Source organism: Castanea sativa, chromosome 12, assembly GCF_040712315.1.
Source record: "Castanea sativa cultivar Marrone di Chiusa Pesio chromosome 12, ASM4071231v1".
NCBI lineage: Eukaryota > Viridiplantae > Streptophyta > Magnoliopsida > Fagales > Fagaceae > Castanea > Castanea sativa.
The window spans coordinates 17,488,538-17,515,196 of record NC_134024.1 but is presented as its reverse complement, the minus strand read 5'-3'; the positions used below and the strand labels follow the sequence as shown (position 1 = coordinate 17,515,196).

The 26,659-nt window shown below is 33.8% G+C and overlaps 1 protein-coding gene across 2 annotated transcripts; it reads left to right on the top strand.

Annotated features, from left to right (window-relative positions):
* The first annotated feature begins 11,103 nt into the window (after positions 1–11,103).
* On the top strand, positions 11,104–23,528 carry LOC142619955 (TMV resistance protein N-like). Of its 2 annotated transcripts, none has more exons than XM_075793361.1 (5): positions 11,104–11,840; positions 19,054–20,146; positions 20,242–20,514; positions 20,587–21,696; positions 21,863–23,528. In XM_075793361.1, the coding sequence occupies exons 1-5, from the start codon at positions 11,326–11,328 to the stop codon at positions 22,448–22,450; spliced, it is 3,579 nt and encodes a 1,192-aa protein (XP_075649476.1). In that variant the 5' UTR covers positions 11,104–11,325; the 3' UTR covers positions 22,451–23,528. The 2 variants fall into 2 exon arrangements, with proteins under 2 accessions (XP_075649476.1, XP_075649477.1); XM_075793362.1 differs by having other exon boundaries at positions 21,909–22,099.
* The last annotated feature ends 3,131 nt before the right edge of the window (positions 23,529–26,659 follow it).

Sequence of the window (26,659 nt, the reverse complement as noted above, 5' to 3'; positions counted from 1 at the left end):
TCCTTAGCGATTCAGCACACAATTGTAGCAAATATCATCCGTTTTTCTTTCTCTTCTTTATTATCATTTCAATTCACTTACTTTATCATTATCATCTTAGCATTCTCAATTCCCACTTTATCTCTTATCACCATTTTTTCTTGAATCCGAATGTAGACTTGTGGTCCACAATAGATTTGAGAGTTGGTGAAAGAAGGGGTAAAATGGGGAAAACTCTCACCCAAATTTGGGTATAAAATTAGGCTTGTCCATGGGTCGGTTTGGGTCGGGTTTGTGCCCAACCTGGAACTGACCTGACCACGTTGGATCTCCAATATTTAGACCCGTTGCTGACTGTAAGATGAGTTTGTTCAGGCGACTCGGATATCGGGTACGGATCGATCGGTGGCGAAGAAGACAAAAAATGCCAAAATCAGGCCGGAATTGGCTGAAATCTGCTAGATCTGGTTGAAACATGGCTGGATCGAGTAAGATTTCAGCTTGTACTCACCAAATCTTGAAGAGATCTCACCGAATCTCAACGGATCTGTCGAGATCTCGCTAGATCTCAACGGATCTGTTCAGAAATGATCAACAATCCTCCTACCTGAGAAAATTGGTGAGTGTTCTGATATATAGGTGGTTAGATTGGTTAGAATAGGATTTTGAAGAGCAGACTTGTCAACCCACCCACTGGTCTCGGTTTCTGGAGGTTAAGACTCGCTGCTGATCGTCACTAGTGTCAGGTCGGCCGGTTTTGGGTACGGATCAGTCGGTTTGCCTCGGGTTGGTCGGGTCGGGTTTCAGTGGACAACCCTATATAAATGAAGAGACCTCTCCCATGAAAGGGATAACACAACAAGTTGAATTAGCCTAGTAGAGACCATACGCAACTTTTTGAGAAAAACACTTAGGAGGAAATGGAGATTGAGAAATGGAGTAAAGCAATCAGGGAGCATTCCTAAAGAAACTATATCACTGCAGAAAACATAATCTAGAGTATCCATGGTGGAGTAATGAGTTTGGCAGGCACCTATAGGGCATCTTTCTCTATCCTGCGAAACACATCTTTAGGCCTGATATATTCCGTAGAGTGCATTTTATATATTCATATGCAAATATGTATAAGTATATATACGAGTGTATATATGTATATATATGTGTGTGTGTGTGTGTGTGTGTGTGTGTGTATTTGAAAATATGTATGCCAACTCTTGTAAACTAACATTTGCTTGATGGGCACTTTCTTTGGGTTTTAGTATTGTGTAGAAAGTGGATAATAGTCATTCATGTTGCAGAAAAGTGCAAAAAACCTTATCGCACCGTAGAAATTTAAGAAAATTTTATTCCGCAGCAGAAGATGGAGAAATGTTCCTTTTACGGTAGAAGTGGAGAATAAGCCTAGTTTGCAGCATTGTCCCTTGGACTTTGGACTCAATGTTTGTGCATAGCTTGGCAGCGACAGAATGAGACCTTCGAGCCCATTCCGCGAAAGTGTTAGACTCGACTTCCTTCCTAGAAAGGTCTAGACTAAAAGTTGACTAATAGCATCAAGACACGTATCTAGGATACAAGAAGTGAAAAAACCACCCTCCATAATAGCTTTCGACTTTGTATTGCTTACGTAATTAATTCCTTGTGTTAAATTGAATGGAACATTGTGAATGTATGATTCACTTTAAGATTTGAATACAAAATTGTTGATTTTGAATCCCTTGAGGGTCTGGTGGATCATGGATGCTGTAGGTTGTAGCTTGTTAATGATATTCTTAAATGCATAGAAAAATAATATGCTATGTTGATTGTCCATAATCTTAGTCAATTTTATGGTACCAAAAAAAATTATGCAATTCAAATATTTTCTTGTTAATTTTTAGCACTGCACTTATTCTAAGTTTTTGGTTACTTAAAGTTAAAAGACATATTTCTTGACTCACCTCTAAAAAAAAAGAATAAAGAAAAAAAAGAAGGATGACTAGAATGCTAATGATGAGAAGAGTTTATCGATCTATCAATCTCGGGAAAATAAAAGATAAATTACTTATTTAGTTCATAATTTTATACTATATCTCGATTTAGTTTATAACTTTTTAAATATGTTAGTTTAGTTTTTAACCTTTGGTATTAGATAAAAATAGTCCATATTGTTAATTATTGAATAAAAAATACTGACGTAACTAATGAAAAAGGTAAAAATAAATATTATATATATATATATATATATTTATATAAAGTCTTCAGGGCACACCAAGCATTGCCTTGAAGGAATTTTTGATTCATAGAGAACGGTAGCCTATGAACTGTTTGATTCCGACACGCTGACATATTTGTACAGATGGTGCCGAGGTTCTTGATTTGGGGAAGGATTCTGATCTCCAAGGTTTTCAAAGGTGGAACAGGAACAGAAAATCGAATCAAAGAAATTCGGGATTTCAAAATTTTTGGAGCTATGTCATAATTGATCTATCTATCTTTTAATTGAGCTCAAGTAGTATCTTTTAGAACTTTATATAATTTATATATTTTGAGAAGCTTTACATTTGGTGCTTTACATAATTTATGCACCCACTTCACCTATTTTAACCAAATCTTTTTAAAGTAAATTTAATTTTAAACCCTTTTTTTCTTCTTAAAATTGAATTTTAAAAAACAAAGAATTATATATATATATATATATATATATATATATATATATATTTTCTTCTAAAAATGAAACAATATCCATAAAGTGAATTTATACACAAAGTCTTGAAATTTCCCATACAAAAAATATAAACAACGAAAATAATTCATGGTTATACAAATCTGGCCAATGAATAGGAAAATCTGTAGCAAAGAAGTACCTGATAGGCTGATACAGAACTGGATCCAGCAAAACAAAAAATTTGCCCATTACAAGAACGCCCTATTTTTTTTTTTTTTTTTAAAGATCATTTTTGTGTATTAATTTGGTTTTATTTGGAAAAAATCATTTGATTTTAATGGTTTTAATTCAATGTTACATTGTTAGAAAAAAAATGTTTATTATTAAATTTTTACTTATCTTTTTAAAAAATGAATCACATTGATGATTTATACTAAGCCTTAGGGGTAACAAACTGAGATTATAGAAGTATGTGTGAAAAGTGAAAACGACCCCAAATTGGATAATTTTTTGCAATTTCCCTTTATAAGGAATGAAAAAAAAAAAAAAAAAAAAATCCTTACGCTGAAAAGGAAGCTTTGAATAAAAAATAAAAGATTTATCCAACATTTGACACTTTTTTTCTCTAAAAAAAAAATAAAAAATAACTTTTCCAAAATTGCTTTCTTTAACATAAACCATATAATTAAAAAATAATTTCTCTAACATTTGATTAATTTACAACTTTAAAAAAGCAATGGCATCAAACTTTTTCGAAAGCACGCACTTATTTTTAAAGAAAGAATTAGTGCCTGCCAATTGTTTGGTGTACACTGCAAAAGACGATGCCATATTTCCAAGCAATCATTCAGCTGGGCTAGAAATTTTGCTAGTGATTTCCGAGTAAGTTTGGTACCACAATCATTTTTATAACTTTGCCACAATTTGTTCAGATAGTGACTTATGAGTGGTAAAATTGTAAACCTACATGGACCCACCAATCACTTACAACAAGCCATGTAGTCGAATTGTGACTAAAATTATGAAATCTATTGTAATAGTAGACTTACTCGTGATTTCCATATCTGATTGCGCGATTTCCGCTTGAAAAATATTGATGTCATGAAATGTCAAAAGTTCTCTTCCTCACCCTTTTCAATTTCTTGAATTGTAACTTTTTCAACCTATTATATAAAAATAATCACTAATTTCATTCTTCCTTGAAAGGATTTAAGAAAAATATTGTAGTCATGAATTCTCCTTGGTAGTATTGGCAGTTATGATTTTTTGGCTTTGCAGTCTCAATAAAGTTCCAAATCTTCTGTCCCACTTTTCCTGCTCCACTCTATACTCCACCAATAAAAACTTGTCACGTGTTTATCTAATTAATTAATTAAATACTACTATTAATTAATAACCGTAGCATTAATAAGTTAATAATGATAGTATTTAATTAATTAGATAAACATGTGGCAAGTTTTTATTGGTGGGGTATATAGTGGAGCAGGAAAGTGGGACAGAAGATTTGGACTCGCGCTTAGGTGAAACCAATTAGTTAGGCCTGGTTGCAAATTGAAACCTATTTGAAAATAGGAAAAACTCCATTTTAAGGCAAAACCAAAACTCCTTTAGTTGGGTTACCAAAAAAGGGAACAACCAATGGGAGTGAAGCCAAATGTAGACTTGTGGTCCACAATAGATCTGAGAGTTGGTGAAAGAAGGGGTAAAATGGGGAAAACACTCACCCAAATTTGGGTATAAAATGAAGAGGACTCTCCCATGAAAGGGATAACACAACAAGTTGAATTAACCTAGTAGAGATAATACGCAACTTTCTGAGAAAAACACTTAGGAGGAAATAGAGATTGAGAAATGGAGAAAAGCAATCAGGGAGTATTTCTGCAGAAAACATAATCTAGAGTATTAATGGTGGAGTAATGAGTTTGGTGGGCACCCCTAGGCCATCTTTCTCTCTCCTGCGAAACACATCTTTAGGCCTGATATATTCATATGTAAATAGGTATAAGTATATATACGAATGTATATATGTGTGTGTGTGTGTGTGTATATATATATACATTTGAAAATATGTATGCCAACTCTTGTCAACTAACATTTGCTTGATGGGTATTTTGTTTGGGTTTTAGTGTTGTGTAGAAAGTGGAGAATGGTCATAAGTGCAAAAAACCTTATCGCACCGTAGAAATTTAAGAAAATTCTATTCTGCAGTGGAAGATAGAGAAATGTTCCTTCTATGGTAGAAGTGGAGAATAAGCCTAGTTTGCAGCATCGTCTCTTAGACTTTGGACTCAATGTTTGTGCATAGATTAGCAGCGGCAAAATGAGACCTTATAGCCCATTCCGTGAAAGCATCAGATTTGACCTCCTTCCTAGAAAGGCCTAGACTAAAAGTTGACTAATAGCATCAAGACATGTATCTGGGATACAAGAAGTGAAAAACCACCCTCCATAATAGCTTTCAACTTTCTATTGCTTGCATAATTAATTCCTTGTGTTAAATCGAATGGAACATTGTGAATGTATGATTCACTTTAAGATTTGAATATGAAATTGTTGGTTTTGAATCCCTTGAGGGTCTGGTGGATCATGGATGCTGTAGGTTGTAGCTTGTTAAGGATATTCTTAAATGCATAGAAAAATAATATGCTATGTTGATTGTCCATAATCTTAGTCATTTTTATGGTACCCAAAAAAAAAAAATGCAATTCAAATATTTTCTTGTTAATTTTTAGCACTACACTTATTCTTAGTTTTTGGTTAATTAAAGTTAAAGACATATTTCTCGACTCACCTCTAAAAAAAAAAGAATAAAGAAAAAAAAGAAGGAAGACTGGAATGCTAGTGATGAGAAGAGTTTATCAATCTATCAATCTCGGGGAAATAAAAGGTAAATTACTTATTTAGTTCATAATATTATACTGTATGTTGATTTGGTCTATAAAATTTTAAATATGTTAGTTTAGTTTTTAACCTTGCGTATTAGGTAAAAATAGTTAATATCGTTAATTAATGAATAAAAAATATTGACGTGACTAATGACAAAAAAAAAAAAAAAAAAAAAAAATATATATATATATATATATATATATATATATATATATATATATATATATATATATATATAGAGAGAGAGAGAGAGAGAGAGAGAGAGAGAGAGAGAGAGAGAGAGAGAGAGAGAGAGTTATACCTAGAGTTACATCTTTTTTAAATAATTGGATTTAAGTAGATCCAACGGTTAAAAAAATATCCTCATTATTACAAATATTCTTATAATGATCTTATTAATTATCCCTATTTATCTATACTATTATTTAAGGGGTTTTCCTTGTTTAGACTAGCTTTTTTTTTTTGTTCCAAAATACCCCTACACTTCTAGGTTTAAGTAGAGACAAAACTAAAGGATAATTTGGTAAAAATACATGTCTAACTTGCACTAAAACATTGCCTACAAAATAGGAACACTCTTCCACTAAACCACTTCTTCAAAGTAACTATAGGTTTATTGTTTTTTTTTTTTTTAAAAATAGAAAAATAAGTTAACTCAATAATACACGTTCTCATCTACACACTCCACACCCTCCATTCAGTTTTTCAAATTTTCTTTTTCACCTCTTTTTCTGTTCCTTCCCCTGCACGCTCATTTCTCTCTCAATTGCAAAACTGCACACTTAAAACTTCTCCCTCCAAAAGTTAACTGATGGTTGTAGTGTGGAACTTGTTATGAGATTCAAGTTTGTGAAGTCCAAACCTTAGAATCATGGATTACCCCATCTGAAAGGTATGATGTTTTTACTGGAATTTTTTTTTGTTTGGTGGTAAACTACTGGTATTTTATGAATGTTGGTTTAGTGTGCCATTTGTTTGTTTGTTTTTATTTTTTATTGAGTTTATAATATAGGGTTTTGCTTTGATGGAATTTTTTCTTCGATTTTCACATTGACCTCCGTTTAGCAATCAACAAGTAAATCTTGATTTTTTTTTCTTTCAAGTTTTACTTATTTTTTTTACAAATATGAGATTTACGGAGAGAACGAGAGCTTTTTAGTTCTAAGCCTGAGATTCAAATTATTAACATTTATAAAAAAAAAAAAAAAAATTAGAGGAGCCTCTGAACATGCGTGCATGTGTTTAGAGGCTAGTTATATTTTAAATCTATCTCTATACCCAAAAACGTTTGACGTCTGACTTTCTCTCTCTTGTTGTCTCCTCCACCATTGTTCCACCTCCACAGGTTGCCAGCAGAAGAAAAAAAAAAAAAAAAAAAACCCCAAGCTGAACACTAACCAAGCTGAAACAACAATCTGAGAGAGAATAATATTTGCTCTTTTAGCCATAATGTTGGAGCTGGTTTTAGTTTCTGGATAGATAGATCAACACGACAATGCAGGTGGCCTATCTTTGAAGCTAAATCCTAGTTTCAAAATTTTTGCGTGTTTTTCAGCTACATTTAATTGTTACGATCATTTTCTTTTTTATTACCCAGAACTGTAACATTGTAATTGTTATTGTGTTTAATAAGGATTAGTTTTACTTTTATCCCCAAACAGACATATATGTTCGCCTTGCTAGTTGTTTCTATCATATGTTTGAGTATGCACTTAAGATGTTAAGAAATGACTGAATGAAGGTTAGGTATGTTTTTAGTTTGGTTTCCATTGCAAGTTTTTTCGTAATGCTTAACTCTAGCCAATCAATCGTGGAAAGAACTGACAATTCATTGGAACTAAATCTAATGCATTGATAAAAATTCTTACTTTATGCTGATACGGAGTTATTGTTGGTTATATTTTATTAAAAGCTTTAATTTTCTTTTAGAAAGAGACTTATATGGGAATTTTTTTTTTTTTTTTCTGCTCGCAACTTGTCGAGGTGGAACAATGGTGGAGGAGCAATGGTGGAGGAGACAGAGAGTGAGAGAAATGGAGAGAGAGAGAGAGAAAGAGTCAGACATTAAACTTTTTTGGACTTAGAGACAGCTTTAGCTAGAATGTAATAAATAAGGGTAATTAATGAAATCTTAATAAAAATATTTGTAATAATGAATGTTTTTTTTAACCGTTAGATTTACTTAAATCTAACGGTTTAAAAAAAATGTAACTTTAAAGAATTACATTAGGTGTAACTTGAACGAATCTCATATATATATATATATATATATATATATATATATATATATAAATGTCTTCAGGGCACACCAAGCATTGCCTTGAAGGAATTTTTGATTAAAAGAGAACGGTAGTCTATGGACCGTTTGATTCCAACACGCTAGCATATTTGTACAGATGGTGCTGAGGTTCTTGGTTTGGGGAAGGATTCTGATCTCCAAGGTTTTCAGAGGTGGAACAGGAACAGAAAATCGAATCAAAGAAATTCGGGATTTCAAAATTTTTGGAGCTATGTCATAATTGATCTATCCATCTTATAATTGAGCTGAAGTTGTATCTTTTAGAACTTAATATAATTTATATATTTTGAGAAGGTTTACATTTGGTGCTTTACATAATTTATGCACCCACTTCACCTATTTTAACCAAATCTTTTTAAAGTAAATTTAATTTTAAACCCTTTTTTTTCTTCTTAAAATTGAATTTTAAAAAACAAAGAATTATATGTATATATTTTTTCTTCTAAAAATGAAACAATTTCCATAAAGTGAATTTATACACAAAGTCTTGAAATTTCCCATAAAAAAAAATCGAAAATAATACATGGTTATACAAATCTGGCCAATGAATAGGAAAATCTGTAACAAAGCAGTACCTAATAGGCTGATACAGAACTGGATCCAGCAAAACAAAAAATTTGCCCATTACAAGAACGTCCTTTAAAAAAAAAAAAAAAAAAAAACTTTTTAAGATCATTTTTGTGTATAAATTTGGTTTTATTTGGAAGAAATCATTTGATTTTGATGGTTTTAATTAAATGTTACATTGTTAGAAAAAAATGTCTTATTATTAAATTTTTTACTTATCTTTTTAAAAAATAATCACATTGATGATTTATACTAAGCCTTAGGGGTAAAAAACTGAGATTATAGAAGTATGTGTGAAAAGTGAAAACGACCCCAAATTGGATAATATTTTGCAATTTCCCTTTATAAAGAATGAAAAAAAAAAAAAAAACCTTAAGCGGGAAAGGAAGCTTTTAATAAAAAATAAAAGATTTATCCAACTTTTAACACTTTTTTTCTCTAAAAAAAATAATAAAAAATAACTTTACCAAAATTGCTTTCTTTAACATAAACCATATGATTAAAAAAATAATTTCTCTTACCTTTGATTAATTTACAACTTTAAAAAAGCAATGGCATTAAACTTTTTCGAAAGCACGCACTTATTATTAAAGAAAGACTTTGTGCCTGCCAATTGTTTGGCGTACTCTGCGAAATACGATCCCATATCTCCGAGCAATCATTCAGCTGGGCTGGAAATATTGCTAGTGATTTCCGAGTAAGTTTGGTATCACAATTATTTTTATAACTTTGCCACAATTTGTTCAGAAGGTGACTTGTGAGTGGTGAAATTGTAAACTCACATGAATTCACCAATCACTTACAACAAGCCATGTAGATAAGTTGTGGTTAAAGTTATGAAACCTGTTGTAATAGTGGACTTACTCGTGATTTTCATATTTGATAGTGGGATTCCCGCTTGAAAAATACTGATGTCATGAAATGTCAAAAGTTCTCTCCCTCACCCTTTTCAATTTCTTGAATTGTCTATATATTTATTTTAGGCTAAAATACAAAATTGACCCTCTAACTTTTTTCAAATTTCATCTCAGTCTTCTAATTTTGCTTCCGTTCATTTCAGTCCTCTAAATTTCAGATTTATTCAATTAAGGCATTTCTGTTAACTTTTGTTAAAATTTTTTGAAAAAAAAATCAGGAAAAATATTTTTCAATTATTAATTGAATTTTTTTAATTTAAAAAATTTGAAGAAAAATTTATAAATTTATAAAATTGAAAAATTAACTACAACATATAACAAAAGTTTATGGAAAAGCCTTAATTGAATAAACTGGAAAGTTAGAGGAGTGAAATAAATAAAAACAAAGTTAAATGGCTAAAATAAAATATGAAGAAACTTAGAGAGCCAGTTTTGCATTTTAGCCTTTATTTTATTATTTTTAGGTAAACCTTAACATAATGTACACATCTTATTCCAGGCACATCCACGCACTCGCATTGATTTGTACAGCATTTCCCATTTTAAAGTATGAATTTGTTGTTGTTGCCGTTGTTGTTGGTAATCTGCTATGTTCGTTCTAAAGAAACAAATGGGCTGTCTTCCTTATAAACAGAGACTAGAGCTCTTGGAACTTAAGAGCATTGGCAGCACCACCGTGACTACTTAAGGGTAAAAGCAGCATAAAATTTCATAGATAGTAGTTAGATTACTTGCTCTGACCCTCTTTTTTTTTTGGTTGCTAAAACGTTCTGACCGCTTTTTCACAACGCGGAAAGCCTAACCTGGAGCCTTGATTGATAAGCTAAGGTCTCTAGCTTATTGTTGCTCCCATTATCTAAAGTCTGCAACACTCTTCTCGGAAGTTTCCTAAGCTCCAAAATAAAAAATAAAAAGAACAAAAGAAAGAAAGCTCTTAAGTTTCCAATTGCTTCCATTATCATCATCGTCGTCGTCATCTTCTTCACCTTGATGGAATTATGATGCCTTTCTCATTTTCCACGATGATGATACTCGCACAGTTTTACCAACCATCTTTACGGCTACTTTTTGAAACCAAAGAAAAAAAAAGGTTGAACCTTTGATTAAATTACAACTTTTAAAAATCAATGGCATTGAACTTTTTTTTGGTTGAAAAGAACGCAATTATTATTAAATAAAAAAAAAATCAAAAAAAGAACGCAATTATTATTAAAGAAAGACTTTTTTTTTGAGAAAGATTAGAGAAAGACTTGTGCCTACCAATTGTTTGGTGTATTTTGCAAAAGTGGATGCCATATTTCCAAGCAATCATTCAGCTGTTCTAGAAATATTGCTAGTGATTTTTGAGTAAGTCTAGTACCACAACCATTTTCAGAATTTTATCACAATTTGTCCAAGTGGCAACTTGTGAGTAATGGAATTGTGGACCTATATAGAGCCATCAAATTTTTTTTTTCCCAACTAGTTACGACTCATCAAATAGGCGAATTGTGAACAAAATTGTGAAAATTATTGTGACAGTAGACTTACTCGTGATTTCCATATCTGTCATGTGAACACTTGAAAACGTACCGAGGTCATGAAATGTCAAAAGTTCTCTCCCTCAACTTTTTCATTTTTTTTTTAATATTTAGAATCACAGTTTTCAATTTCTTGAATTGTCTATGTATTTATTTTATCATTTTTGGGTAAACCATAGCCATAAAGTAAGCATCGTATTCCACGCGCATTCACTCATTCACATTGACTAGTGCAAAATTTCCTATTTTAAAGTAAGAGCATTGGCAGCACCACCATGACGACTTCAGGGCAATAGCAAGCATAAAATTTCATAGCTAGTAGTTAGATTACTCTCTGACCGCTCTTTCACAGCGTGAAAAGCGGGAATTCGCTTGTCTATATGACCAACCAAGAAACTAAGGTCTCAGCTTATTGCTGTTCCCATTCTCTAAGTCCGCAAGACTATCTACTAGGACGTTTCCTAAGCTCAAAAAAAAACCAAAAAAAAACCTAGTAAGTTTCCAACTGCTTCCATGGCTACTCAAGCAGCGTCTGCATCATCATCATCATCACAATCTTCTTCTTCTTCTTCACCTCGATGGAATTATGATGTCTATCTCAGTTTCCATGGTGATGACACTTGTAACAGTTTTATAGACTATCTTTATGCTGCTTTGAAACAAAAAGGCATTAACACCTTTAGGGACGATAAAGAACTTGAGCGAGGAAAAGTTATTTCTTTGGAGCTCTTGAAAGTAATAGAAAAATCCCAGTTTGCAATCACTGTTCTCTCAAAAAACTATGCTACTTCAAAGTGGTGCTTGATTGAACTAGCAAAGATTATTGGATGCAAGAAAGAGATGGAGATGACAGTTTTGCCAATCTTTTATCATGTGGAGCCCTCTGAGGTACGACATCAGACGGGAACTATTGGCGAAGCCTTTTCTAAACATGAAAAAGATCAGAAGGCTAATATAGAGGATGTGCAAACATGGAAAGATGCTTTGAGAGACGTGGGCAATATCTCTGGATGGCATGTAGATAACAGGTACCATTTTTATTTTCTTCTTTTAGTGAGGACATATATAAGTTGGAAACTTTTGGAAAAATGATTCTGGTCAAATTATATTGAATATCATTATTTTCTAAACTACAACCGTCACCTTTCTAACATGACAATCTAGTGTGATATTGTAGGTTAGAGGCCTTCACATGTTTTTTTTTAAAAGTTAATTTTTAATTTTATTTATAGATGGGATTGAATCTCAATCTATGACATTCACTCCATGGTGATTGCTCTTAACATCAGGCTAAGACACAAATTGATTTTTGGTGTAGACGGGGTTTGAACCCTAGATCTCTTTTTTGATTACAAGAGGCTTTATCAATTGAGTAAACTAAACTCACACATGGTTAAGCGTAAGCCATATGCCAAAGAGTTTAAGAAACTATTATCTCAAATTGGACCCGGCCAGTTTTAAAAAACTTGGCATAATTATTTGGGCCACAATCTAGTCTATTGTGCATTAAAAAATTAACAAACTAATTTTGAACCAACCACGCAAAATATTCTAACTAAGATTACTTTACGCGACCAACTCTAAATAAATTCACTATTATGAAAATCAATTACAAATTTACAATATCTTCTCAAAATTATGCCCAACCTGAGATTCACACCAAATAAAATAGTATCATGTCTCTAGGAGTTAATACAAAGTCACTTGAGATCTTCATTTACTTTAAATACAACTCCTCTTCTTGATTATAGCACCCAAAAAACCTTCCCCCCGGAGAAAACCTTAATTTTTCTTCATCTATGTGTCTCACCACCGAAGAAAAACTCTTGCTTTTCTTTTGTTATCATACACACTCATTGCCCTTTTTTTTGGCACTCACACTCGATTCAAACTAGACCTCTTTTTCTTTCTAGCATCACCATTGGCACAAGTATTGCTTATGTGTAAACCTAGTTGCAATGTTGCATATTTCTTTTTCTTGATTATCTTTGAAAAGTCCGGTTTTTGACCCTAAAATGACTGAGCAGCTGATTGTTAGATTAATTAATTACTAATTAATCTGATTATATGATCATAATTGCAATATCAATTTCCACAGATCAACATGCATTATAGCAGCAAGCAAATTATGAAACTAGCATATCTAATGACCACAAAGCCTAAAACGCACGCACTATCCTCCTAAGAAGTACTTTAAGTGCAATGTGTTTGATGACTACCTATTGCCCATGCTCGATTATCGGTTTTTTAAATCAACAAAATAAAATTGCAGTGTTCACATCTTACCTAGGGAAAACAAAACACACAAACGTGAAAGTGCTAAAGTAAATAAAACATGAAATACAATGCATGACAACATGCAATAATGAACAAAGACTCCAAAGATGATTAATGCAGAATGATATACAACTAGAGGAGTAAAAAAAATGTCCAACACTAGATAGAAGTACTGAAACAGAGGACACAAAGAATGACACTTAATTCTTAGAATCATTCCTCACCCACACACTACGAGTTTTGGGTTGTCAAGGTGGGGAGGCATAGGTCCTAGAGCGCCTATGGATAGACCAAGAGGAATCCACATTTCAATGAAATTGAGTCAATAAGCTTAATACTTTTTAACAACTCACTACCAGAGGTACAAGACCTAAACTGAGACACACAAAAGTATAGTTTTAATTTAAAGAAATTTGGACAAGTGTGACCATTAACACCAAAATGATGACAAACAGGTTTAAATTTTGGACCACTAGGTTTCCTGTGTGGAGATCTTGAATGCAATTTGGTCTAATATGACCAACAACACCATAATAGTGATAGGTAGACACAAACTTTAAATATTTTTGTAGCCTATGAGGGAATCTCAGATGTGGGTTTTCAAACTTGAACTTAAATAGACCTTTCAAATTAGCCTTTATCTAATTCCTATGATTTGGAGATGCAAACATACTTTTGTTCTTGGGAGTGGGGGAATTTAGATTGAGAGGGTAGATGATCCTACATCAGGCTTAAACAACCAACCTCTTTAATTTAGTTCTAGACAATTCTAGTTCACTCTCTAAATACGAAGGTTGATTTTTGAGTTCTAGTTTACTTTGATTTTTTTTTTTTTTCATTCATTGCTTAATGATAGAGACTATTTTGACATAATACCAAAATGTTAGGACGATATTGACACATTTGAAATGTTACAAAGTTGACACAGTATAAATGTTAGGGACCAAAATAACAATCTAGCCAATTTATAAATATACGAAAAGGCCCTACATAAAGTTGTCGCCGCCATAAGCCTTGCGGAATGTTTTTGCCTCCTTGGAGTCTTCGACCCCATAATCCCAAAATATATTGATCTAAATACCAATTTAAATCACTGTTTATTGCTACCAAATGATCAATAAATTTTGTTTGTTCTTCAATGATTTCTTGTGTTTTGTTCTTTCTTCTGATATTGACTCCATTTCTATAAACTCCTCCTCCGTTGACTTTTGTCCCTCGCCGTTCTTAATCTCCCCTGCAGCTCTTCCTTTCCTACTTGTGTCGTTGTCTGCATTTGACATTACTTCCCTCCACTGGATGCAGGTTGAACTGCCTTGTCTACCCATCTATGGCAACCTAGGAATCACAAACATGGCAAAATATGCAGCATGTTCGGCAAAATTTAATTTTTATTGTGGGGGTAAAATGGTCAAAACATGCATTTGGGTCTTGGGCTTGATTTGGTGGTGTGAGCCTGTCCGAGCAGAGCCTTTAAGGTCCACAAGCCAACTCTTGCTAGAAAGATTGGTGAGGTTGTCTGAGGAGAGACATCTCCTCAGCTAAGTCAAATAAAAATCGTATGACATGTCATGATGTTTAGGGAGAGGATTCTGGAAAGCTTGTTGGGTAAAGATGTGTTTCACACGGTTAAAGAGAGGGGGAACGTATGCGAAATATCAAGGGAAAAGGCTGCTACCACCGCATTAAAGACCCTGCACCTATCTCTCTGGCCGCATTAATGGGGAAATAACCTTTGAACAGTAAATATTCAGTCTTCCAGCTATTGTTTGAAGATTTCAAGAAGGTGGTGGATGTGACAAGTATCTAATTGGGTGAGTTATGCTACACGTGGAAGATGAAAGAGAGAAGAAGATGGATATAAGAGAACAAATGAGGCAAGTAAAAGGGGAGGAGGAAGAAAAGAAAAAGAGAGAAAGAAAGCACTGTACACCTCACCTCTAACTTTAGTCTATCATTTGAAGAAAGAAAGGCACTAAAAACCATCCTTGGTTTATGTCCGAGGAGAATTTCTGTTATTCTTATCTATTGGTTGCTTAGGTAGTGGCGATCTAGCCCACCTATCTGTTGTCCAATATTCGTAAAACCTAGGTTTCAAGCTCACATTCTATAAATTTCATTGTATAAGACTCTTTGGGCCTGAGCCCATCACTCATTTGGATCCGAGTATAAATTGTGCACTTACATTTGTAATTATCATTTAAGACACAGGTGGGAGATTATTTGATAAATAATAAATTGTAATATATATTGATAGTAGTTGATACCCATAAAATATGTAACCTACCTATTATTCAATCTTCATATATTATATTTTCTTTAAATGCTAGAAAATGTAGTTTCACTTTCATATACAAACACTATAATAATAAATGCCTATTCTTAGAATGTATCGTTACTGTTAGGTGTATATATATATATAGTCAAGATAAATGTCTACTAATAATCAATATATATATATATATATATAAATAAATAAATAAATAAGTAGAGATCTCATATGGGAGAGTATGAGGTTCTATCAAGTAGCGTATTCTATGTAAAGAGAATTAAAATATTCTTAAATGTCACATTAGAAATAAGAACAAATTAAATATGGACTTTTTAATTCATTTTGGTTCATTGTTTCAAGACTTTTCTAATTAAAAAATAAATATTTTTTGTATCGTTTCGTTCAATGTTTCAAGACATATTTGTTTTTTTCTAATTAAATCAATATATATGTATGTATGTATGTATATATAACAAAGACCTCATATGGGAAAGCATGAGGTTTTGCCAAGTGGCATATTCTATGCAAAGAGAATTAAAATATTTTCAAGTGTTACATTAGAGATAAGAACAAATTAAATATTGACTTTTTATATCATTTTGGTTTATTTTTTCAAGACTTTTCTAATTAAAAAATAAATATTTTTTGTATCATTTGGTTCAATATTTCAAGACTTTTTATCTCTTGCACATACACACAAAACTCTTTGCATTTTAATATATGCACCATTTTCACCTTTTACACTTCTACCTCTATTATATATACCTATCCATAGCCCTTCATGCCATACTATGTCAAATCACACAAACAAAAAATAATGTCATTTACCTTCAATTTTTGACAACACCTATCTATTGGGAACTTCCACGAATTCCTAAACCTGTGAGAAACAAAAATAAAGAAAACATACGCTAAAGAAAAATAATCACACACACAAGATAGTATTTACATAATTCAGCAATTTGCCTACGTCCACAGAGTTGTAGGGATTTCACTATTAGTAGGGAAAAATACAAAGTGCGGCTACAGTCCTTTTTCTCTCTAAAAAACAACAACAATAAACCCTAATCACAAAAAATAGCTTTTTCTACATCCTGTGCACATAATTCACAATGGGCTATAAAACGGGTTAAAAAATTTTCTTGGGGGCAATGCCCCCCGACTCCTAGGAGGCTTGTCCATGAGCGCTCCGACTTGGGCCTGTTGGCTCAAGCCTCCACCCATAGACTAAACTTCAGAAAATCTCCCATTAAAAATCTTGCAACATTATTCGGGTCGGATCAGGTTGTCAACCAGATCAAACATAACTAGACTTCACAAATCCCAACACTATCTAGCTCTAACATTGTTGTTTCATCTAATCTTAACCCCCGTATGAGTTGGCTACAACCAAGAAAGAGGGGGCTTGCATTATATATTGAGTGACAATAGCAATTACGATTTTGATATTAAGGTCGGAAGTTGCATATTTGTGGGCTTTGTAAATGATGTAGATGTGATTAACTTTGGGTGTTTGAAATGTGTATTTTGTTTTAGAATTAAGGAGAAAGAAAAAGACACATTCTATATTAACTTTTATTCTATAATATTTCTCCAAAGTTTTTTTTTTCTTGTTACTTGAATTGAATAATTATAATGAATATATGTGTTCAATTTATAATTGTTACTTTTTATGATGAACTCATTACTAATAAGGGTCTATAACAATTATGCTATAATACATATATAACATTCTTCAAATCATCTTATATAAAATATTACAACATTATCTATACATCGCACGAGTAACTTATTAGTTATTATAATGGTCAATTTTATATTATATGAAACCTTCACCTGTATTGCATGGGTTACCGGCCACTTTATTTGATTGATGTGTCCTTGCGTTCTAGTTTTTTATTTTTTTATTTTAATTGTTGTGTCACCTTGTCTCATGGTATGTCATGTGCATGCATTCGGAAAATATTGTTTCACATCCATTTTTTGTACACTAAACACCTCATAATTTCATGCGCAATGTCCTCATTTTTTATTTATTTATAATTCAGTAGTTATAATGTAGGCTGGAAGGTTTGAATTCTGGACGTCTATGATAGAAACACTAAGAGGCAGGAGGTGTCATTTGAGAAGATTCCTAGTGTACATTTAGTTTATTTTATTGAAGTTCATATTTATAATGTGAAATGAGTGATGTGTTCGGAGGGATATATGGGCCAAATTTTGCCTGATCAACCCCAAAAATCACCTACATCAGCTTATGCATCCATCATGCTAATTATTTTTGCTACAATACTTGTGTAAACACTAAATATACATAAGCATTGTTGTTGTGCATTTCAATTTTTTATTTTTTATTTTCGTATTTCAAGAATGAAGAAAGAGAGTGAACGATGATTGTAGTGTGGAGAGAGAAAAAATTAAATTTTTTTTTTGATATTTTAATGAAATAGAGTATAGATTAGGGGCATGTTTGGTAGACTGTAATAGACGCTGTAATGTAATAATTATTCCTATGGTTTAGTTATTCTTTAGTTTGGTTATGTTTTAATTATAAGGAATAATTTTTCCTTATGAATAACTATTCTTCAAAATGAGGAATAACTATTCCTCTTTAAAAAGTTGTATTAACTATTTCTTAGTAAATGCAATAATTTCAAAACTTAATATATTTCCAAATAAACAAACTTTCCATATACATCTAACAATTATAAAAATAAAAAATCATAAAAAATAATACATATCTCTCTTAAATTTAAAGTTTACAATTTTTAAGGAGAAATAATTGTATGAGTAAGAAATTTCTTAAAATAAATGTTAAGTTTCATTCTAATATTATAACTCAACCAAACTAATGAATATGTTTAGTTATTACATTACAACACATTTTATTCCTAGTAATAAAGATTACAATTCTTGTTGTAATCCTTATTCACTGTACCAAACATACCTTAGATAGTATTATGTGGGTGTGTTTAAAAAGTAGTTACATAAAATAGAAACGCAAGGTTTTGTGCTAAAATAATCAAAAAAAATTGCACGAGCTAATGGTTTGTTTTGTTTTGAGGAAATTGCATGAGCTAATGTGAATGCTCTAAGAGTGCATGAGGATAAAATAATTGTCCATCTCCATGGTTGGTGGGTTCACACCAACAACAAAAGTTTGGTACTCTTGTACTTGAAAGATCCCTAGGCTTCCTTGTCTCCTCCGGCCCTACTCTTCTACCTCAATAAGGTGGTTTACTGATCATACATCTATGAACCTTATGCAATTGCCCCAACCTTTGTCTTCGTCCAAATATGTCACTCATGTCACCTCCCTCAAAGTGCCCTCGTTTAGTTCACATACCTCTCTAGTCATGCTTCTAAGTTCTAAGGGAAAGATCATGGATTTGTACCCGGAAATCTACTTTGTTAAAATTGAGCACTAAGACGGGAACATGCTTCTCAAGCCTCTGTAGAACAACCAGATACTTCTCGTACGACCACAGCCCTTTTGCAAGGACAAGTTCGAGATCCACCTCTTGAGAAAAGATGAACACAACAAGCCCTCCTCCAATCTCCACATGACTCTTAAAGCCAGAGAAACTTTTCCATGATAACTAGTTGTCAATTATTTCGGAACTTACATTGAATATTTTGTTTTGGTATTGTGGCTAGCGTTGTCTCATCAAAACTATTGTTTTTCTTCATTGCAGGCTTCATTCAATAGTTATCCAAGAAATCATTGCACGGATACTTCGTGAATTAAAAATCTCAAGTGTATCTAAGGACCTTTTTGGAATAGAGTCTCGTGTGGAGGAACTGTTAGAAAAATATTTTTGTGTAGGGTTGGATGATGTTCGCTTTGTGGGGATATGCGGGATGGGAGGAATTGGTAAAACAACTATTGCTCAAGTCATCCATGCAAGAATTTCTTATCAATTTGAAGCTAGCAGCTTTATTGCTAATGTTAGACAAGAAACTGAAAAGTCACATTTAGTTTCTTTACAGGAGAAACTTCTTTCTAAGTTGCTTATGGAAAGCCAAATAAAATTAGGGGGCGATCATGAGGGAATCGATGTTATGCAAAAAAGACTACGTAATAAAAAGGTTCTTATTGTTTTGGATGATGTGGATAGTGAAGAACAACTAGAAGCATTAGCAGGGAAGCTTGAATGGTTTGGTCCAGGGAGTAGAATCATTATAACAAGTAGAGATAGACATTTGTTGAAAAGACATGTAGTGGATGATAATATATATATGGCTAAGATGTTGAATGATAAAGAAGCTTTGCAGCTTTTTTGTTGGGGCTCTTTCAAGAAACTCTATCCCGATGAAAATTATGTGGGTTTATGTACGGATTTTGTGAATTATGCTGAAGGCCTTCCTTTGGCTCTTAAAGTTTTAGGTTCTTCATTGTTTGATAGAAAAATACATGCATGGAAAAGTGTCCAAGGTCAACTCAAAGAACACCATATTGGCAACATTTTGGATGTACTTAAAATAAGTTATGACAAGCTAAAAGATACAGAGAAGAAATTGTTCTTAGATATTGCATGCTTTTTTAAAGGAGAGGACATAGATCACATTAGAGACATACTACAAAGTTTTGATTGTTACCCAGCTAGCAATATTGATGTTCTCATGGACAAATCTTTGATAACTATTGTAGGGGGAAAATTGTTGATGCATAATTTGCTACAAGAATTGGGTAAGGAAATAGTTCGTCATGAGTCCCTTAGAGAGCCAGGTGGACGCAGTAGGTTATGGCATTATGAGGATATCCTTCATGTGTTGAAGACTAATACTGTAAGTGAACTAGTGTAGAGTAATATATTTGAAAATTTTCTTCTAAGAGTTGCCAATTATTCCACTATGCTAATTTCATTGTTCTTGGTTACTAGGGATCAGAGGTAGTTGAAGGCATAGTCCTAAACACACATGTTCAGGAGGAGTACTTAAATGCTGAAGCCTTCACAAGGATGAAAAGAATGAGATTGCTTAAAATTGGTAATGTGCAACTTCCCGAAGGTCTCAATTATCTTCCTAATGAGTTGTGCATCATGGAATGGCATGGATATCCTCTAAAATTCATGCCAGCCAGTTTCCAACCAACCAAACTTGTTGAGCTCAAAATGCATTGCAGTTGCATCAAACAACTTTGGAAAGGAACTAAAGTAAGATTTTCACTTATACAAATATGTGTTTTCTTTAATTATTTCATCTAATTATTTATTTGTTTATAACAGAGTTTAGATAAGTTAAAACTGATTGACGTGAGTGACTCTAAAAACTTATTGGAGACCCCGAACTTCAGTGAAGTACCAAATCTTGAAAGGCTGATTCTTCGAGGTTGTTTAAGATTGTTTAAGATTCATCCGTCCATTGGAGCTCTCAAAAAACTTATTCTATTGAATCTACAAGATTGCAAATCTCTTGATAGCTTTCCAGGCAAGATCAACTTGGAATCGCTTGAAATTTTGAATCTTTGTGGCTGTTCAAGACTCAAGAAGTTTCCTGAGATTGGGGAAGATATGACATGCTTGTTGAAGCTCTATTTGGATGGGACTGCCATAACAGAACTACCACCCTCATTTGAGAATTTATCAGGCATTATATTATTGAGCTTAAAAGATTGTAAAAACCTTTTGATTCTTCCGAGTGTCTTATGTAGGTTGTCAGCTCTTAAAACTCTCATTTTATCTGGTTGCTCAAGACTTAACAAAATGCCAGAGAACCTGAGTGGTATGAAATGTCTGGAGGAGCTCGATGCAAGTGAAACTGCTATAAGAGAATTCCCATCCTCCATTCTACATATGACAAAGCTTAGAAAGTTATCCTTTCATGGATGTAAGGATCTGCCACCAAAATCGTGGGATTTGCTCTACTGTTGTTGCTTGTTGCTGAAAGAAAGCTCAGGTCCCATCAGTTTGTTGTTGCCTGATTCATTCTCGGGTTTAAGCTCTTTAGTATCATTAGATCTAAGTGACTGCAATCTATTGGATGGAGCAATCCCCAATGATCTTAGTTCTCTGTCCTCACTGCAGTTGCTAAATCTGAGTGGGAACAAATTTATTAGCTTACCAGATAGCATCTGTCAACTTTCCATGCTTAGAGAACTATCCTTAAGAAATTGCAGCAGGCTTCGAGCATTGCCAAAGCTTCCCTCAAGTATATTGTATGTGTGGGCTGAAGATTGTACCTCATTGGAGACATATTCAAATCAAATTTTTGTGCGGACTTCAAGTGAATCAGTTGCAATTATTAATTGCTCTAGATTACTCAAGTATCAAGAGGGCATAATTAGAAAAGTCTCATTGTCAAATGCACAAAGCATTTTATTGATTCAAAACCTTAAGGTGAGTTTTTTTTTTTTTTTTTCAACACACTTTTCCTGTTGAAATAAACAATTTATCCTTGCTTAATAGCTTAAGCAACATACACGCAATTAATATATATATATATATATATATATATATATATATATATATATATATATATATATATTTGGTTTTGATTTTACAGGTAGAAATTTATCTAAATAAAACAATATGTGGCTCTTCAATGGCAGCTGAAATTCCAATGTGGTTCAAGGATCAGAGTACTAGTTCCTCTGTAGCAATCGAGATGCAGTCAGACCTTAATTATGAGAATAAGTGGATGGGATTTGCTCTGTTTATTGTTTATGAAGTCCATGAGCATGAGAATATAAATTTTAGGATTTTTGACAACAGTGATCCTACTCTTGATTTGGAAGTTCTTCATCAGTTTGTGTGTCATTTTAAGACCAATGAAGGTGGTCTAAAACTACCCAAAGTCCTTCTTACCCCTGAAGTCCCTTATGTTGGGCCAATTGGATTTTGGGTATATATACCGTATGCATGGTTTTTAGGACAGTCAAATAATTTAGATAAGTGGACCTATATTGAGGCTTCAATTACAAGCATACCAGGTGTGGAGATGAAAAAGTGTGGGGCGTGTCTACTATACCAGCAAGATGCTTTAGAGTTTGTCGACACAATAGGACAGTACTCTTTGGGGGGTGAGACAGAATGCTCTTCAAGTGATTTAAGTTCCACTAGCCTTTCTTGCACCATCTCAATTGAGGACTAGCTGAAAAGAGACTTTTATTCACTGCTTTCAAAGTGCTTTGAGCTCTCTCTCTCTCCCTCTCTCTGTCTCTGTCTCTGTCTCTGTCTCTCTCTCTGTGTTTCTGTCTGAACACTCTATTTCTACTTTATACAGGTAAACTATGCACAAAACAAAATGTACAAATATATTTTTCCCATACGTGCATCACCCCTATGGTTCATAGCTCATAGTTTTGGCCAAGAGATATTTAGAGCCTGTTAAGGGAGCAAGTTTTAACACACAAATACATATTTTAAACAACTTTACACACATTTAAACACATTTTTTCACCCATGCGTATATCAAAAACACCCAAACAACATTACTTAAACTAACTTACCAAACAGCCCCTTAATTTGCTCCATATGCTTGTTTTGCTGTCCACAAGCATCAAACTGTTTCCGATGACTCAAAACTTTGAGTCTTTTGTGTACTGATGATGGTTGTCTTCAATCTTCAATAATACTTCCCCTCACTAGGGACATATTTGTTGAGTCACATCGACATTTGGTATTTCACATACCATGTGTGTTTTTACTAAGCAAAAGTCAATTCGGGCTATGTTTGGAGCTTGCAATTCAGACAAGAAGGCTGAAGCTTGTGCAATGCATATACATGGAAGATTTGTAAGGATCGGTCCAAAGAATATTTGACTACATATTAAGCAGTCCAGATGTCTGCCATCAAGGTTATCACCAAGGTCTTGTGGATCAGGTGAACCGTTTGGCAAGCTATGTTCATGATAAGGAAGAATCTACTGGGCCAATGGAAGGAAACATGTATGAAGAACAACAGAATTGGGAAAACTGAAAAATTCACTTGAATAAATTTAGTTTGTTTCTTTATATACAATCTCGGGTTCAAGTTCAACTAGTGACTGAAAAACAGAACTAACTAATCTAACTAACAACTAAACAACTTCTCACGTGTGACTAACTAATCAGCTCACGTGTCAGAAAGCTACAAGTAAAATTACAAGCTACAAGTGAAAACTACAAGTCGTATAAAAACAATTATTTACATAGCTGCTAAACTACAAGTGCATCAGAGTGCATCAGATATGGCTTCTTGAACCTCAATCACATCAGTGGAGTTTTGCTTCCTCTGCTTCAATTCTTCAACTAAATTGCCTTGATCTTGATACTCCCCCTCAAGATGGCCTTTAGATTGATAAATGTTGATAAGTCCCATCTTGGAAAGAAGTGCAGAAAATTGCTTGTGGTTCAATGGTTTAGTGAGCAAATCAGCTAATTGTGACTGAGTTCTAACATGATTAAGTTTGATAACTTTCTCCAACACCTTATTTCTTACAACATGGCAGTCTATCTCTATGTGCTTCGTTCTTTCATGGAAAACAGGGTTGGAACCTATATGAAGAGCTGCTTGGCTGTCACAAAACAATAAAGCCTCCCTGTTGTGATCAACCTGAAGATCCTTTAACAAGTATAGAATCCAAACAATTTCACAAGTGGAGATAGCCATTGCTCTGTATTCTGCTTCAGCTGAGGATCTAGAAACAGTGGATTGTTTCTTTGATTTCCATGAAACTAGTGAATCCCCTATGAAAATACAATATCCAGTGACAGACCTTCTTGTATCTGGACACGCAGCCCAATCAGAGTCAGTAAATCCTTTCACATGAAGCTCTGAACTTGCTGAGAAGAAAATCCCTTTCCCAGGTTCATTTTTCAAGTATTGCAAAACCTTAAGTGCTGCTTCAAGATGTGGTTTTCTTGGGCTAGCCATGAACTGACTTAACTTATGCACTGCATAAGTAATGTCAGGTCTTGTGATGCTCAAGTAAAGTAATCTTCCCACCAATCTTCTATACTGCCCTGGATTATCAAGCAATGAACCTTGATGTTTATAAAGCTTCAAGTTTTGATCCATGGGAATCTTGACAGGTTTGCAACCAAGTAGTCCTGCATCCTCCAAAATCTCAAGAGCATATTTTCTTTGACACAAAGAAATGCCTTTATCTGTTCTTGCTACTTCTAAACCAAGAAAATACCTTAGCTCTCCTAAATCCTTCAGCTTGAACTTTTGATTCAACAGCATCTTAAACTGATCAACCTGCTCTTTATCATTACTTGCAATGAGAACATCATCTACATATACCAGTAAAACAATAAAAGAACTTCCTTGCTGCCTGGTGAAGAGAGAGTAGTCTGCTTTAGACTGAGTGAAACCAAGCTGAATGAGTGTAGTTGAGAATTTAGAGAACCATTGTCTGGAAGCCTGCTTAAGCCCATAGAGGGACTTGTTTAATTTGCATACAAGCTGCTCTCCATGCTCCCCCTTGCTGTGAAATCCAGGAGGAAGAGCCATATACACTTCTTCATGTAAGTCACCATGAAGAAATGCATTATTGACATCTAGTTGGCTAAGGAACCAACCTTTCACAGCAGCCACAGCAAGAACACACTTGACAGAAACCATTTTTGCAACAGGGCTGAAGGTTTCAAGGTAGTCTAGACCCTCCTTTTGAGTAAATCCTTTTGCAACCAGCCTAGCCTTGTATCGTTCAATAGACCCATCTGCCTTGTACTTAATCCTATAGACCCATTTGCATCCTATAGGATGTTTGGTAGGAGGCAAAGGTGTGACAGACCAAGTGTTATTGGCTTCCAAAGCAGCAATTTCAGCATCCATGGCATCTTGCCATTTGGGGTCGAAAGCGCTTGTGAGAAAGATGTAGGTTACGTGGTAGTACTAATAGAACAACAAAATGATTTGTAGGCATGAGATAGATTGGCATAAGAGAGAAAAGAAGAAAGAGGATGGAAAGTACCTGGTTGGGATTGATTGGGAATGGATGTTGAGGAAACCTGGTTACAATGGTAAGCCTTAAGATAAGAAGGAGGTTTAGAAATCCTAGAAGACTTCTTAGGAACGGCGGGGAGTATAGCTGGATCAGCAGATGTAACATGATCAATAGCATCAGATGGAACATGATCAAAGGCATCAGGAAAAGCTTGATCATCTGAATCAAGATCATGGTGAAGTTGGATAATAGAATCAGCAGTGACAGAGGATGTATGATCAAGAAAAACAGAAGGAATAGAAGGGACATTGGGTAAAGGAATGAGATCAGTGGGAGGAAGAGAAGAGGATGAAGCAAAAGGAAAGACTTTTTCATGAAACACTACATCCCTAGAGATGAAAATGGTATGAGATTGAAGATCAAACAATTTGTAACCTTTAATATTGAAAGGATAGCCTAAGAAAATGGACTTTCTAGCTCTAGGAGTAAACTTGTGTCTGTGTGGAGTAACATCAGTAGCAAAACAAAGGCAGCCAAAAGTCCTTAAGTGAGAATAAGAAGGACCTTGATGAAAAAGGACCTCATAAGGAGACTTATGGTTTAGGAAAGGGGTAGGAAGTCTATTGATCAAATAGACAGCTGTTAGAACACAATCTCCCCAAAAAACAAGAGGAAGATTGGATTGAATTTGTAAGGCTCTAGCAGTAGCCAAAATGTGCTGGTGTTTTCTCTCCACAACTGAATTTTGTTGTGGAGTATACACACAGCTTTGTTGATGAATAATACCTTTAGAACTATAGAAATCAACCATATTGAACTCCAAGGCATTATCAGTTCTAATGGACTTGATAAAAGTGTTAAATTGAGTATGTACCATATTGTAAAAGGAAACAATCAAAGGCCTAACTTCTGATTTAGCTTTTAAAAGAAAAACCCAAGTAGCCCTTGATGCATCATCTACAATGGTAAGAAAATATCTATGTCCAACAGTAGTAGGAACAGAAAATGGACCCTAAACATCCATGTGAACAAGATCAAATGAATGAAAAACTCTTTTATTATCAAAAGGAAAAGGCAGCCTCTTTTGCTTAGCCAAGGGACATACATTGCAATCTTTAGTACAACAATGTTGTAAGAATGGAAAAAGATGACTCAAAGAATGGAGTTTCATATCAGATGGATGTCCTAGTCTAGAATGCCATAAGGAATACAAGTTGGCATGTGAAACAGAAGAAGAGAAAGCAGTGAAAGAGCTGAACTTATTTTTGAGAAGGAAGTCATCAAGAGACTTGGAAGCCTTGGAAAGACTTGAACCTTGTAACAGATAGAGTCCATCAAGCATTTGGCCCATTCCAATCATGTTCCAACAGGTAAGGTCCTGTATGAAACAGTATTTCGAAAGAAAAACAAGACAAAGGGGCTGAGAA